This window comes from Lycium ferocissimum, chromosome 6 (genome assembly GCF_029784015.1).
Source record: "Lycium ferocissimum isolate CSIRO_LF1 chromosome 6, AGI_CSIRO_Lferr_CH_V1, whole genome shotgun sequence".
NCBI lineage: Eukaryota > Viridiplantae > Streptophyta > Magnoliopsida > Solanales > Solanaceae > Lycium > Lycium ferocissimum.
This window is the reverse complement of record NC_081347.1, coordinates 3,777,484-3,793,583: the sequence shown is the minus strand read 5'-3', so window position 1 is coordinate 3,793,583 and position 16,100 is coordinate 3,777,484. Positions and strand designations below refer to the sequence as shown.

Sequence of the window (16,100 nt, the reverse complement as noted above, 5' to 3'; positions counted from 1 at the left end):
CCTTTTTTCATTCACAAAATTTCTAACTTATTTAAGTAACATGTCCCAGAACTTTAACTTTTAAATTTCATTTTTCAACTTCAACTTTGAAAATTATATTTTTTTCAAGTTTCAACATCTATTTTAAAATGCCTGCTAGTAGTAATCAGTTAAGAATGAAGTTATACGGGATAAGATGAGAGTGTCATCTGTGGCAGACAAGATGGGCTGAAATGGTTCGGACATGTGAAGAGGAGGTGCGAAGATGCGCTAGTGAGAAGGTGTGAGAGGTTGGCTATAACAGGAGCTAAGAGAGGTAGAGATAGGCCAAAGGTGAGGAGGTCGAGGATTATGATAGATGGTTAATAGATAATTGAATGTTATTGTACTTTTAGTCGTATGATTTAGGGTAGTCACGTAGTTTCTTTTTTGCTAAATTGTATTGATATCTGTTACTATATTTGTTTTGTACATTTGTTATTTTTCTGTCCCTTTTTCTTTCCTACGTTTCTGCATCAGTTACATTTCTTTTAAGCGGAGGGTCTCTTGAAAATAACCTCTCTATCCCATAAAGATAGAGATAAAGTCTTACATCTTAACTTCCTTAGATCCCACTTGTGAAATTACAATTGACATGTTTATTGTTGTTCACTAGTACTCCATCCGGATAAAAAAGAGTGTCCACTTAGCCCTTTTTTCTTGGGTTAAAAAGAGTGTTTACTTATCAAATTAAGAAAGTATTAACTTTAATTTTTCAAATTTTTCCCTATTAAGTGTTTTATGATCAAATCCCAATACCAATTTAATTAAAGTTAGTTTAATCAAATTACCGTTTTTTTCTACGAGTTAGTATTTTTCTCTTAAAGAATGCGTAAATGACTAACTGAACACTCTTTTCGATTCAAAGGGAGTAGTAACCATGATAACCCAATTTCAAAAGAATAAAAACTTCAATAATCTCACATCCAAACACACACTTATTTTGCAAAAAAAGAAAACAAAATAGGAAAAAAGACAAAACACACACTAAGAATCGCACTCAAGTCCGTATAAAGTCATACATATATTTCTTAAAAAAAAAACACCACTTTTTTATCACCACTCTTCATCTCCGGCGAAAAAAAAAAAAAAACATAAAATCTACATTCCCATAAAAAGACACAACAATATTTCAACTGTCTTACATAAATCAGTCATCATATATATATACAAACCTCATTCTTTTCTTTTTTTCTCCTTAAAAAAAAAAAAAAAAAATGAACCACCAAAACAACCACCACCGTCAAGTAAATTTCCGGCTACTCTGCCACGTCAGCAAGGCTGGTGGAGTAATAGGAAACTCGGGACACGTCATCAAGAACCTTGAAACTCAAACCGGGTGTAAAATCCGGTTCGAAGACCCGTTACCCAATTGCCATGAACGGGTCATCAACATCTCGGGTGACTCAACTATAGACAAAAAAATAGAAATAAAATATAATGATAAAAATAATGAAGATGTTGCAGTAGTGGAAGTTTCTAGAGCACAAGAAGGTTTGATTCGTGTTTACGAACGATTATTGCAGGTAAAGGTGTCAAAATAAGCTGAGTTAATAAATAGGCGGGTTATTATTAACTTGCTCAAAAGTTACTTGAGGCCATAACCCGACTCGCTCAATTTTACTAAGTAGGCGTTTTGACATGAGATGAAATCAGCGTTTGGACATGCGATTTCATCTCATGAGATAAAATTCCAAATCATCTAAAAAGGCATGATTTGGGATTTAAAATCATAATTTTAAAAAATATAAATGTAAAATTTGATCCATATGTTTATATTTTGTAAAAAAAGACTCATAAGTTGGTAGATATATTTACGTATCATGTTTACCAATCGGGAAATGCATGCTTGGCGTGAAGAGATTATTCGTACTATGTGGGAGGATTATATTAAAGAGTAGTTACATTACTATTTATGTTAAATTTTCCTTTTTATTGAATTAAAGTTTGATCAATTGATGTTGTATTTTTTAAAAAGGCCTTCTAGTAGCGTATTAATTTTATTATAAACTGTGATTTACTCATTTGGTAAGATTGTATAAGAATTGAGAAAATTTTGATGGTTTTCACAACTTGTGAGATTTTTATGTTTATAAAAACAACTGCGGCTTAAGAAATTCAAATTCAGATGTCCAAACATGATTTCATCTCGTGAGATGAAATCATGTCCAAACGGCTCCTAAGTTTTGATTGCTTTGTTTGTTCTTTCATACTTCCTCCGGCCCAATTTACGTGACACTTTTTGCTTTTAGAAAATCAATTTGACTAAACTTTAAAGCTAAATTGAATTACATTAACTCGATATTTTAATATTAAAATTTATATATTTAAAAACTACATGAAAAGTACTATAAATTACAATTTTTTTCATATCAGTTTGATGAAAAAATACATCTTGATCAAAGTTCATACAGTTTGAATCTTGTAGCGAAATTGTCACATAAGTTAGAATAGAGGGAGTAATTTTTTAGTACGATTTAATGAAGGTGGATGAGAACCATAAGGTCCCATGTTTAAATATCTAATAGAGACAAAAACACTAGGTCGTTATTTTCCATGGATCCTAGCCTTGATGCATAGAGTTATCTAGTACCTATAACTTATGAGAGGTGGCAGGTACCACGTGAAATTAGTCGAGTGCGCGCATGCTGCCCGGACACCACAGTTATATCAAATAGAGAAAATGTCTATTTGGAAATATTTTGACAAGATTTATCATTGGTAAATTTGGGCTACATATCAGACCAATTATTTATGAGCTGAGCTAATAAATAGGCGGGTCGATAATCATGGACCGGGTTGAGCGGGTTATATTTTCATGGTCTAATTTTACGTTTCTGTAATTGCAGGTTGAAGGGAATGATGGTGGGGTAGTTGGGTGTAGATTACTTGCAATTAAGGGTCAAATTGGAGGTTTAATGGGAAAAGGTGGTATGATTGTGGATGGTATAAGGAAAAGAACAGGTGCTAAGATTAAGGTTTTGAACAAAGAGGAGCTTCCAGCTTGTGCTATCCCAGAAGAAGAATTAATTCAGGTGGGGCATGGTACCATAATGAGTTTTAACTTTTATCTATTTGGAGATATTAATGTGTTAGTACTGTATGCTTATATTAGTTTGGTGCTTGACATGAGTCTTTTGTTTGAGTAGTGATTGACTGATTGTATGACAGTGATTTTGACTTTTATCTGTTTGGAGATAGTAATGTGTTGTATTGTATGCTCATATTAGTATGGTGTTTGACAAGAGTCTTTTAGTTTTGATTAGTGATTGTATGATAGTGAGATTGAGAGAACCCCTAACTTGTGACAAATTAATGGGTACTGAAATGAAATGGAGTGGAATGAATATAGAAGATTTATATAGCAATTCCAACTAGTTTGAGATTGAGGCGTAGTTGTTCCGTTGACATTTCAGGTTGCTTTCATTAGTTTGTTTAATCTGTTTGCTGCTACCAACTTTTTTGATGTTAACTAGAAATGAAATATCAGGTCTGTAGGACTATTCTTTTCTTTTGAGTCTGGTGAGAATTGTAATAAAATGTGGAGGATGTAGCTCAGATGGTAGAGCACTCGCTTAGCATGCGAGAGGTACAGGGATCGATAACCCGCATTTCCAAACTTGATATTTCCTTATCAAGGCAAAAAAAAAAAAAAAAAAGTAATAAAATGTGGTTTGACAAAAGGGGTTCTCTGGTGTGGGTGGTAAATTTGGTAATCTTTGAGGTAAATCAAAGTTCCTGACATTGCTGCCACATGTTTGACAACCACACTAAGTAGGTGTTTGGACCTGCGAGATGAAATCCCAAATCATCCAAAAAGGCATGATTTGGGATTCCAAATCATGACTTCAAATTTTTTAAATGTAAAAGTTGACCCATAAGTTTATATTTTGTAAAAAGGGATCCATAAGTTGGTAGATATATTTACCAATCATGTTTACCAACCATTTATATCAAATATTAAAAGATCTACAAGTTGGTAGTATATTTATAACAAATTTACTCTTACCAACCATGTGGGAGGATTATATTAAAGAGTAGTTACACTACAACTCATGTTCAATTTTCCGTTTAATTGTACTAAAGTTTGATCAATTGATGTTGTATTTTTTGGAAAGGCCTTCTAGTAGCGTATTAATTTTGTTATGAATTATGACTTGCTCATTTGGTAAGATTGTATAAGAATTGGGAAAGTTTTGATGGTTTTCACAACTTGTAGGGTTTTTATGTCTATAAGAAAAAATACAACTTAAGAAATTCAAATTGCATGTCCAAACAAAACTTCAATTTCAAATCATCATGATTTCAAATCATGTCCAAACGGCTCCTTAAAAAAAATAAAAAAATAAAGAGATCCTTGGAAAAGAAAGGAAAACTCTGTTGTCTCTTAAAATGAAACTAATGGGATGAATATCTCAGCTTGAGTGTGGAACTTAGCGTGTGAATCGATATTAGAGTTGGGATAGGTAGTCATTAGTTGTTGAGGTGAAATAAAGGATTTACTAGATCTGGAATGGGCTTTTCTTTGTTTCCACGGACATTATATCTTTTTGCAAATCCGGTTTACGTCTCATGTAGTGAAAAGCAAGTTGATAAATCAGAAAGGAACTCCTTACTCTGAGATAATTTTTCCAAGTTTATCTTCTGTAATGGAATATTGACATACATTTGGATGTGGCAAATGATGAGATTTTCTTTTTAGTGGAAAAAATCGCATTTGAATTATTCTATCACTGAGTGATTATTTAATATAATGCAGATAATGGGTGGAATTATTGCGGTAAAGAAAGCACTAGTTCCTGTTTCTCGGCGTCTTCAAATTCGCCTACCAGCTGAGAGAAAAACAGCCCACGTTACTTCAAATGGCGCATTCCATGAACAACCTCCGGACTTTCCTTTGGATACCAAATCCTCGATACAACCTTTGTCGAGAAATGCCGTTAATCATTCTTCACTCGCCCATTCACTGTCATCCGATGTTGATAGAGTTTTGAATCTGGATGCTGACAGTGCTCAAAGAAAAGTAGTCTTTGGATTGCTTTGCTCTAATGACACTGCTGGAGGTGTGATTGGCAGGGGTGCCAAAATTATCAAAGCTCTCGAGAAAGATACTGGGGCTTCTATATCGCTTTCCACTCCAATAGCAAGGTCAAAAGAGCGTGTTGCCATCATATCTTCACTTGAAGTTCAGTGACTATCATTGCTTCCTCATTATTTAACTTCTAGCCATGCAATTTTTTCCATTACAAATGCTGTCTTCTCTAACTTTTTTGTGATCTTCTTTAGAGCTGGGACCCATTATACTCGCCTGCACAAGTTGCCACACTTCGAGTGTTTGAAAGATCTATAGAAGTAGGCCGTGAACACAAACACGTTAAGGCTGGCCCAATAAGTGCAAGAATCTTAGTTGGACCGCATGAAATTAAATGTCTACTCGATGAAAGGGGAAGAGTTTCATCGGATATAGGTTCCTCGACGGGGGTTGAAGTACAGCTATTGGGTGCAGAACACGCTCCAAACTGTGCTGCAGAGGGTGATAAAGTAGTGCAGGTATGAACTTAAACTACTACTTTTGATCTCTAGGGGTCCAACTATTGGCAGTTCTGTCAAGTAGCATTTGGTCCTTCTGTTATTGGTAAATTCTAATTTTGATCCTTGTGATATATGGCTCATCTCATTTAACCCTCAATTAACTAAAATGTATGTTTTTGGTCCCGTTATGTAGGAAATATGTTATATTTGAGCTATTTCTAGAAGTATATTATTATCTAAAGGAGTATTAACCTATCCAAAAAAATAAAATTCTATAAGTATATTACCCTGAAATATGCTGCAACAACAACAGTACAATTTTAACATAACACGTAGCAATTAAATGGTGGAACGGTTAAGAAATCTGAAACTTTGTGAATATTCATAAGCAACGGGATCAAAATTGCATATCTCAAGTAATTGAAGGTTAAGTCTACCTAGTCAGATATCACAAAGACTAAAACTAGAATTTAACGATAACTAAGGAACCAAATACTATTAACCCTAATGTATTTTGTGACGATAAAAGAACTAAATATTGGTTCTCCTCTAAGTTGACCAATAACAAAATTGCAAAAGAAGAGTACAAAAATGTCCGAGTTACCTCAATACAACAATCTTTAGCTGGAGAATTAGGAATAAAAAATATTACTAATCCTGTTGCACTGGTATATTGTAATGGTGTTACAGAAAAAATGTTCAAAGTCTTATCAAGAGATTCATTACAGTTGATTGAATTTTATGAGAATCAGCATATATTGGCTTAAATAAGGAAGCTGTGACGACAATTTTTTTTTTTTTTGGATCGGGTAAATTAAAGTTTTGAAATTGTAAGTTTTACTTGCCGAATAATTAAAAAATCTTGAACTTAAAATATGGTGGATTAACTTCAAGCAATTAAGTTTTCAGTATTCATTAAAATGGACCAAATACAGTTTAAGCACATCCGTTACACGTACCAATTATCACTGAATTGACTACACATATTTTTCCTTAACATACTTCAGGTGTACTCAGATCATCGAACTAAGTGAATTTGATCTCACTTGTTACATGACTCTAAATTATGTAATGATAATCAAATATTGAAACAACTACACTTTAAGCCCAAACTGGTTGGGGTAGGCTACACGAATCCCCACTATCCATTTTTCTCTATTTGAACCTGTTTCGTTCATTACTAATCAAACATTGATTGTAGAAACTATTATGTTTGAGGAGAAATATGGTTGAAAGATTTTTTTTTTTTTTTTTTTTTGGAGAAACTGGTACTGATATGGTTGAGAGAATTTTATACTGTCAGTGTTAACATGTTGATTGTTTTCACTTGCCAGGGCCTGGTCTACTACTTGGATAAAACATATCGGCTCTAGGGTGTCCCGTCCTTTTTTTCCTTTCTGTGAATGGCATTAAAAATCACTTTGAGCTTCTCTTTTTTCTTTTTTTAATTTTCTGGGTTGTGTAGATAACTTCTCAAGTTTTTTAAGAGCACTTAATTGCTTTTTTGGCTCTCCTGCATTTAATGCATTGCAGGGATCAATTTATAACTAGTACTCTTCTGGTCTATTTAGTAGTTTTCGGATCTAACTGGAGTACTAGACTGCCTTGCCGCCCCATTTCCAGTTTAACCAGTTGAACTGGCCAGTTCAGTCTGGTCTACAAATACCCATCAATTCTTTTTTATCTTGGTTCTTTTGTCAAACTTAAACTAATAATTCCCTTGGAAACAATTTCTGTAACCAAAATCAATCTGCAGTAATGTGACCATTTTTTTTTTTTTTTTTTGGTGTTTCCCACCCAATGCCCGGTAGTATTGGAGCCCGACTATATACGTACTCGAACCCGAGACCTCTTGTTAAGGGTGGAGCAGCCCCATCCGCTGCACCACATCCTTTGCTGGTGATGCATTCATTATCAGTAATTAGTAACTACATTAATCAAGGAAATTAAGCTGAAGTCCTTTTATAAATGTAAAGCTTGAAAAATGAACTAATGGTGTGTGGGCTGTGCGTGTATGTATATTTGAGTGTGAAATATTTTTATATTCATGTCTGGTTTATTTGCAACTGGAAGATAAAAGCATTATTCTACAGATTATTGGCGAACTTGATAACGTGAAGAGTGCCCTTTTTCAACTTACTGGTAGGCTAAGGGAAATCTTCTTTTCCGGTATGGTTTCTGAAGGAGCAGTACCTAAAAATAAGTCTTACTCTACGCCCTCCCATAGCAGTCAACACGAAATTGGAACTAGTATGCCTTGTCAGTCGGATCACTTGTCCAGCTTTTCTTCTCTCAACCAAATGGATCACCTTGGTTTTGTGCCAAATCTTCGTGGTCCTCATATATTATTACAAGGCAATCAGGTTTGAAAGCTGTGTCCTATTTGCTTACTGGGCTCACTCCTCCTTTTCATCTTTGTCTCGTATGCCTCTATGGAGACCTATTTTTTGAAAATTATTTATTGTGCAGTCCAAGGACAGATTGAATAGTAAAGCGGGCAAGCCAATCAAAGAAAGAAAGGGTGGCTGGAAGAGTTCTCATGGTGGACCTCAGCTTGGAAGGTCTGAGTTGTGACTGGCATACACAATTAATTCTTTTTTTATAGTCTTATAACAGAAACTTGAAAACTGACAACTTAGTTTTCCGCAAGCAAAAACTAAAGTAAAAACATGCATTGTTTCTTATTTCTCCTTGATGTGGTTGTTTTTGTAAGTTATCCATGAAGTAAACATGGAAAATCTTTTAGGCAACTGACCTTCGAGATGAGTCAAGTTCTATGTTTATATTCCTTGGAATCTATATATACTTGCTTAGTCATGTTTCTTGCTCTTTCACTGGCTGAGCAGGATGGATGAGAACGGGGCAGCAAAAAAAACCGTCATGATCACTGTTTCAGGACAAAAAATCAGTTCTGTTTATGGCGAGAATGGTTCCAATTTGGCTCGGTTGAAAGAGGTAAACTCAACACCCTCCCAAAAAGAAAAGGAATAAAACAAGCAATAGAATGCAAAAAGGGTAGGGTGAGGATAGATAGGAAAAAGAACTAGGATGAGTCGATGTGATTCCAAGCCCAAGGTTTCCTTTTTAGGGTCATAATCAAGTCAACATCATGTCATAAAACTTGCATTATTATTATTATCAACAAATTAAGTTTATGTTGATTGCATCTTTTTTCTATGTTATGGATCAGATCTCTGGAGCTGCAGTCGTTCTAGAAGTTCTTGGTCCTGGCGAATGTGATGGAAAGGTGATCATATCCGGTTCACCTGAACAGATCCAAATGGCACAGAGTCTTCTTCATGCCTTCATCCTCGTGTAATCAAAATCACCAGCGCCTCGGGACATAAACTAACTAGAATATAGATGCTACCCCATATATTGATGAAAATATTTCTTCGTCACTAGGAAACTGTTATGGTGCATTTGGCAACCTGTAAGTATGCATGCTCCATATGACCATATCTATGTTGTCTAGTTGCTTTCTTTGAAATTTAGACGCTAAACCTTGGGAAAATACACCAAACTCTATGAGCTAATGTGGTACTAGGCGTGGTTTACCATCTTTTGAAGAAGCTGATCGAGAACTTAAATTGGATGAGTTTCAACATTTAAAATTGTTAGCATTGAACCCATTGCATTTATGAAATTATGGGTTCAGAAGTTACCATCTTTTTGACGTATTTATCTACGCTCTGTGTCGAGACTGTTGGGTTCAGTTGAACCACTCAACCCATACTCCATTTGCCTCTGATCCTTTACATATGTCTTCGATAACCTTGTTCGTAATATAATCTTCGGATCAGGTGCAAATTGATTCTTGATGGTTTTTTCATGCACGCTAGATTTTTAACTTGATGGTTTGTTCTGCAATGGTTGTCTACAAAGGCAATATATTTCCTTTTTTGAAAAGCAAAATACATTTAAAAAAATCAGATTACTCTGTCAACACCCATTGTATATCTTGAAATTAAACCAGTGTATAGGACTTTTAGTAAATTCTTATTTTTACAACACTTTCTACACCACAACATGAAATGACAATAATATACACTACTAGCACATGTGATACATCTGAATCTTTGATTAATTCAGTGCAAAAACGATGGCGCATGTCCTGGAACTACAATCTAATGATTAGAATTCTAATCCGTCTCTTAAACTCTACAGAATCTCACTTTTGGAGATTTAATTTACTACCATAGCTTCCTTTGGCCTTCCCAATAATGTTAGAATTGTAGCAGATATATGCCTAGATGATAAACCAGCTGCTTCAATTTGATCAAGTGGTGAACCATGATCAATGTATCTATCTGGAAGTACCATTGACCTCAACTGCAAAATTCAACATTTAAAATTAAAAATAAAAAGTGGAACAAGAAAATTGACAGATCCACTTGAAGAAAATATTCGTGAACTTTACAATTTTGAATGCATTTGGTACGATAAAAGTCATTTTCCATAAACCTAAAATATGTTTTCCGGTTACAGTCGGTGAATGAAAAAAAATTACGAAAGAATATACTATATAAGATAAAAGATATACTCCGTGTTTCATTTTATGTTTCGTACCTTCGTTTTTAGTCTATCTAAAAAAAAGAATTTTATTTTTTATACTTAATTACTCTTTAACTCAAACATCCCATGTGGCATGTTTAAGACCACATTTGGTACTTTAAAACACATCTTTAGTTTAAGATCACAAGGTTTAAAAGTCTTTTTTACTTTCTTAAACTTTGTGCCCGATCAAACTAAGACACATCAAATGAAACGGAGGGAGTAATATTAGCAAATCAGGGAGTAGGTTGATGAAAGTTCTGAGTTCTAAAGATTGATAATGTATGTGTTAGTTGAAGAAAGCAGTACGAAGTTAAAACGTTAAGATTGTTGTAAGGAAAATGACTTCTGCCCATAATCGAGAGAAGTCATTTTCCTTCTAACATGATATCTTCTGATAACCAAACACTAGAAATTAAACCGTGTTACTTGGACTATTCAAAAATATTGTCGGATGCATGTCGGATCTTGCAAAAGTAGTGCATTTTGGAGGATCCGACACAGGTGCAGCAACATATTTGGAAATATTTTCTTGAAAAAAAACTTCCGTAGTACCAAACACAGTTTCATAGTAATTTTTACCTTAAGAGGTCCATCCAAAATGCTGTTTAGGCTTAAGAAATGAGCCACATGTGAGCCAAATCCTCCAATTGATCCTTCTTCAACAGTGATCAAGATTTCATGTTCTCTGGCTAATCTCCTAATAAGATCAGCATCCAATGGCTTGCAGAACCTAGCATCAGCTACTGTTATTCTTACATTATGGGATTGCAAGATGTCTGCAGCACCCAAACATTGTTGTACTATGGAACCATATCCTAAAATGGCAACCCTTTCACCTTCTCTGAGTATTCTTCCCTTACCAACCTGTTGATATTACAGTACAAACATAAACGCCAACGTCATTTAGAGCCTGTTTGGTTTAGCTAATCGAAAGTAGCTGATATGCATGAAATGTTGAAAAAACATTTTTTAAGTGCTGAAGTTGATGATATAAATAAGCATTTAAGTGCAGAAGTTGAGGTTTTGACAAAAAAAATGCTCATGAATACTTTTTCTATCAAAATGACTATACTGTCCTTAATTTCCTTCAAAAGTATACATTTTAAACATATCAAGGAGAAGGACGAAGGGCGGAAATGAAATAGAGAGGGGATTAGGGGTTCTGTTTTGGGAAGGGTATTTCAGGAATTACAAAAGATATTAAGGATAAAATAGTATAAAAATCTTGGTCAAATCAAATCTGCGTATAAGCTGAAAAGCCTTAAGTTGAGTGTGACCAGCTTATAGCGTTTGGCTGATTTTGACTTATAAACACTTTTTGTGTTTATAAATGCGTAGATAATTTAAAACTGTTGATACGCTGACTTGATTAGCTTATGAGCTTCCACAAGGCAGTTTTCATTGAGATGTTACTAGAGGTGAATTGGCAATGAATTTGTACCTCAATTGGTATTCCTTTATTGTTTTGAGCAAGAACTGCACCAATTCCATTTCCTCTAGGAAATCTGAAGCAACTAGGCCTATCATCAATAGCAGCTGCTGTTGCAACCATATGCATTAGCTCTGCTTCATCTGATGGAGCCATTACTACCATATTAGGCAAACAAGCCATGTACGCTACATCGAACGCTCCACAATGTGTTGGACCGTCCGCACCAACCAAACCGGCTCGGTCCATTGCAAACCGGACAGGTAATTTCTGAAGATCCACGTCGTGCACCACCTTTTTACAATTGTGCAATGTTAGTACAACAATCCGAAAATGCAAAACTTATATTGTACAAGCAAAATCTATCGCTAACAATTTTTTTTTGATAATATGTCGCTAATTCATCGATAAACAGGATTAAGCACAGATTTTGCCTTTTTTGCTACATAATTTGTCTGTTGCTAATTCGCGTTTCTTTTTAGTAGTGAGAGTGTTTCAAATGTTACCATTTTTTTACCGTCCGTTTGGAATTGTTGTTTCCTATAGTTTTATTTTGTATTATATTGTACTGTATCGTGTTGTTACCTGATCATAGCCTCGTTGTAAGAACGAGGAGTAGATAGCACAGAATGGTTTTAGTCCTTCTGTAGCTAAACCGGCTGCGAAGGTAACTGCATGTTGCTCAGCAATGCCAACATCAAAACAACGCTCCGGGAATCGTTTTTGGAAATAATTAAGGCCAGTTCCACCACCCATTGCAGCATGGATAGCTACAATCTTGTCATCATTTTCGGCTTCTTTAATCAGTGATTCAGCAAAGTATTGAGTATATGAAAGAGTAGGCGATTTGGCCTTAAATTGCTTTCCTGTTTTCGGATCAAACTGTGCCACCCCTGAAAATAACGAACGAAAGTATCTCAGTTATTCTAAATTTTTACTACATTTAAATCTTTTTATTTTATTGCCTATACCGTGCATTTTATCGGCTGCTGCTTCTGCTGGTGGATATCCTTTTCCTTTCTCTGTTACAATGTGAATTAGGACTGGTCCTGGTGCTGGCATTGATTTCACCTTCTGTAAAATATTGATCAAGTCTTCGATATTGTGTCCGTCTACTGGACCGATATAATACAATCCGAGTTCCTCAAAAAGAGTGGAACCAGAAGCACTAATCATTCCCCTTGCATATTCATCTACTTTAGCTGCAACTTCATGTGCTTGAGGACCAATTTGCTTTGTTACACTCTACATAAAAACATAAAAAAAAAAAGAGTACTTTAACACCTTTGCCTAATTTCAATCCTTGAATACGACTAAAAGTAAGCGAAAAAATGAATCATATATACCTTTGCAGCTTCGCGAAGTTGTCTAAACTTACGACTAGCTTGGAGTTTGCTTAAGGCACTGCTGAGGGCTCCTACTGGAGTTGCAGGGCCATCTAAAGTTGCAGTTGGTAGAGAAACTTGTTCATTATCATTCAGGATGACGATTAGATTCGAATCGAGGAACCCTGCATTATTCAGGGCCTCATATGCTTGTCCTGCTGTCATGGATCCATCTCCGATTATAGAAATGACATGGTTGTTTTTCCCTAAAAGATCTCGAGCAACCGCCATGCCTGCAATACATCATCGAACCAAATAAACTCCAAATTTACTTAGGATTTATAAAATAATTTTTTTTAAAAAAAACCTAGTGAAAGTTTGTAACAACCAACGGACCGCTGTCAGTTTTGAACTCAAAAAGGGGTTCGTTGTGAGGCAAAAAAAAGGTTACATATTTTTGGTGGGGGTTTGGGGTTTTTTTGGGGGGGGGGGGGGGTGGTGGTTAGATTTAGGGACCATATAAGGCGATTAAGAAATCAAAGGTTAATGCCCCTTTTAGCCTAAAAGAAAAAAAAATGGAGAAAAGAGCCAAAACCGCGAGGTCCCAAAAGTTGGTTTAGAGCGGTTAATACTTTGACAGTTGAACCTGAACTATTACAAAGTTATATATTGGAACTAAAAAACTCTTTTTCCTGGTAAATGTTTGTAACAATCGAGATAAAGCTGCAGTTGAACTCAAAAGAGGATTTAAAGCTTGCCTTAAACAAATCCTACATCGGGATGGGAGGGGAAAGTTAAGGGGCCATATAAGGCGGGATCAAGAATTCAACTGTCCAACGGCGATAAAACCGTAAGGCCCCAAAAGTTGGGTCAGAGCGGACAATACTTAAACAGTTGGACTAGAACCATTATAAAGTTACTTAATGGGACTGAAAATATTACCAAGACCAGCAGAGATGCTTGTTGAACTATGCCCTGCACCAAAAGCATCATATACACTTTCATCTCTTTTTGGAAATGGTGCTAGCCCTGAAGTCTTTCTAATTGTATGCATTTTGGACCTCCTTCCTGTCAAGATTTTGTGTGCATATGCCTGCAAATTTTTGGTCCGCTTTAGTTTCCACTATACAAAAAATTATAGAATAATCTATTCTTCAAGAAAGATTTATTCACCTGATGACCAACATCCCATATAATTTTATCCTCAGGAGTATCAAAAACATGGTGCAAAGCCACAGTTAAATCCACAACACCTAAACTTGAACTCAAATGGCCTCCTGTTTTTGCCACTGAATAAACAATCTCTGCTCTTAATTCTGCAGCTAAATGTTCAAGATCCTGTTTTTTAAAATAAAATTGCATATTAAAAAGTGATGAAACAATCCCCAAAACAGAATTACAAACCTAATGTTTAAGGTTTGATTATGAATTTACCAGTTTGGATAGATTCTTCATATGCATTGGATAATTGATTGTATCCAAAAATGGAGTAGGTGGCTTATCTCCAGAAAAGTCAATCTGCCAACTATCTTTTTCTTTGTTTCCTACTATCTTCCCATTGATTTCATCTGAACCATTCACAGAAGCTTTTACAGGAAACTGAAACAAGAACGTTTCAAGATTAGTCGCGCCAGTGTATTTCAGATACCAGATGGGGAAAAAAAAATTAAAAAAAAAAAAAGGACAGACAAAATCATACCAGAAAAGCTACAAAAAGATCATAACTTTACAGAAGCTTTTAAGAGAAAATGAAACAAGATCATTTCAAAATAAGTCGGGCCAATATGTTTCAAATATCACATGGTTAAAAAACAAAGCGGACAAAATTATGCCACAAGTTTACTGAAGCTTTTACAAGAGACTAAAACAAGGACATTTCACGATTAGTCGAGTCAATGTGTTTCAGATACCAGATGGTTCAAAAACGAAGCAGAAAACGAACAAAATTATACCAGAGAAGCTACAAAAGATCGTAACTTTCTAAGGTTTTACAAGAAACTGAAACAAGGACATTACAATATTAGTCAAGGCCAGTGAGCTCCAAATACTACACGTGTAAAAAAAAAAAAAAGAAGGGGACAACATTATATAAAATCTATAGAAGATCATAACTTTACAGAAATATTTAAAAGAAACTAAAACTAGGACATTTTAAGATTAGTCGGGCAGTGCCTTCCAAATAACAGATAATTTAAAAATAAAAAGAGAACAGCAAAATTATACCAGAAAAAGCTACAAAAGATCATTACACTTTACATGAAAAAACACAAAATTTTCCAAGAAAATTTAAAGGGGTATCTTATTTACTCACCTTTTTCTTAGTGAAGTGAAATCTTGGAGTTGTTAAATATGGTAAAGTAGGCTGGTTAATTCTGAATACAGGACCTGAAGAAACTGCCATAATTGTATGATGATGAAATTAAGTTTTACTTAGAGAGAAAATGAACAAGTCTGAAAAATGAAGGTGATTGAATTATTGGACACGAGAGGAGTGAGGGAGAGACAGAATTTATAGTTAGCAACAAGGAAGATCAGCTTCCTTAAATAAAAATAGCAAATAACAATTCCCCATGAGATATTGTCTCTACTCTCCACATGACAAATCCTATAAATTATTATATCATTTTAAAATGGATTTAAGTTAACACTATATTTTTTTTTTTACTTGATTTGCGTAGTTTAACAGGTTATGATATATTACTCCTATTTATCATTTTTATCAGGCTACTCGCTCCCAGTGGTTAAACCATCTTTGCCGTTGATACACATTCGTTGGAAAATTACACTGTTTAGATAGGCACGTGGGATGCTATGTGCACCAGGTTGTTCTTTTTTATATATGTTGAACTATTTGATATTCTTGTGTGCTTACTTCTTTATATTTTAACTCCCATGAGTAAAAGATCTGGCTCTATTACTGCTCGCTCCATCTCGTTTTATGTGATAGTGTTTAATCAGGACGAAGTTTAAGAAAGATATTAATACATGTGAGAATAATGGTCGAAAACAAATCGAACATTTGGGGCTACAATAATCTCATTAAGTGCAAAATAAAAAGCTTTTCTAAATACAAAAAATGTGATTTTTTTTTTAAAATTAAAAGGACAGTGACATAAAATAAAACACAAAAAGTATTAATTACTGTTCATCATAAATATTTATGCGTAATTAGTAAGTGATTTAATTGTATATGTAATTTTACTTTATCCGTCTAAAAAACTTGAACTCAGTTATAATTT

At 34.7% G+C, this 16,100-nt stretch overlaps 2 protein-coding genes across 2 annotated transcripts; one reads left to right on the top strand and one right to left on the bottom strand.

Annotated features, from left to right (window-relative positions):
* The first annotated feature begins 1,050 nt into the window (after window positions 1-1,050).
* On the top strand, window positions 1,051-9,226 carry LOC132058967 (KH domain-containing protein HEN4-like). The gene is made up of 8 exons (XM_059451406.1): window positions 1,051-1,544; window positions 2,868-3,053; window positions 4,778-5,203; window positions 5,305-5,568; window positions 7,644-7,913; window positions 8,020-8,111; window positions 8,397-8,505; window positions 8,741-9,226. The coding sequence occupies exons 1-8, from the start codon at window positions 1,236-1,238 to the stop codon at window positions 8,867-8,869; spliced, it is 1,785 nt and encodes a 594-aa protein (XP_059307389.1). The 5' UTR covers window positions 1,051-1,235; the 3' UTR covers window positions 8,870-9,226.
* A 258-nt stretch (window positions 9,227-9,484) lies between these two features.
* Window positions 9,485-15,388, bottom strand: LOC132058966 (probable 1-deoxy-D-xylulose-5-phosphate synthase 2, chloroplastic). Its single transcript, XM_059451405.1, has 10 exons — window positions 15,173-15,388; window positions 14,296-14,460; window positions 14,035-14,199; window positions 13,804-13,954; window positions 12,883-13,154; window positions 12,508-12,781; window positions 12,122-12,429; window positions 11,549-11,830; window positions 10,687-10,971; window positions 9,485-9,882 (listed from the first exon to the last, which is right to left on the bottom strand). The coding sequence occupies exons 1-10, from the start codon at window positions 15,260-15,262 to the stop codon at window positions 9,736-9,738; spliced, it is 2,139 nt and encodes a 712-aa protein (XP_059307388.1). The 5' UTR covers window positions 15,263-15,388; the 3' UTR covers window positions 9,485-9,735.
* Window positions 15,389-16,100: the final 712 nt, after the last annotated feature.

Bases quoted from the DNA above. Each gene is read 5' to 3' on its own strand.
- LOC132058966 (XM_059451405.1), bottom strand. From the start codon at position 15,262: ATGGCAGTTTCTTCAGGTCCTGTATTCAGAATTAACCAGCCTACTTTA. The intron at 12,430-12,507 runs GTATAGGCAATA...CGTTATTTTCAG, and splicing joins AGCAGCCGATAAAATGCACG to GGGTGGCACAGTTTGATCCG. The intron at 9,883-10,686 runs GTAAAAATTACT...TGAATTTTGCAG, and splicing joins TTTTGGATGGACCTCTTAAG to TTGAGGTCAATGGTACTTCC.
- LOC132058967 (XM_059451406.1), top strand. From the start codon at position 1,236: ATGAACCACCAAAACAACCACCACCGTCAAGTAAATTTCCGGCTACTC. The intron at 3,054-4,777 runs GTGGGGCATGGT...AATATAATGCAG, and splicing joins CAGAAGAAGAATTAATTCAG to ATAATGGGTGGAATTATTGC. The intron at 8,112-8,396 runs GTCTGAGTTGTG...CTGGCTGAGCAG, and splicing joins GGTGGACCTCAGCTTGGAAG to GATGGATGAGAACGGGGCAG.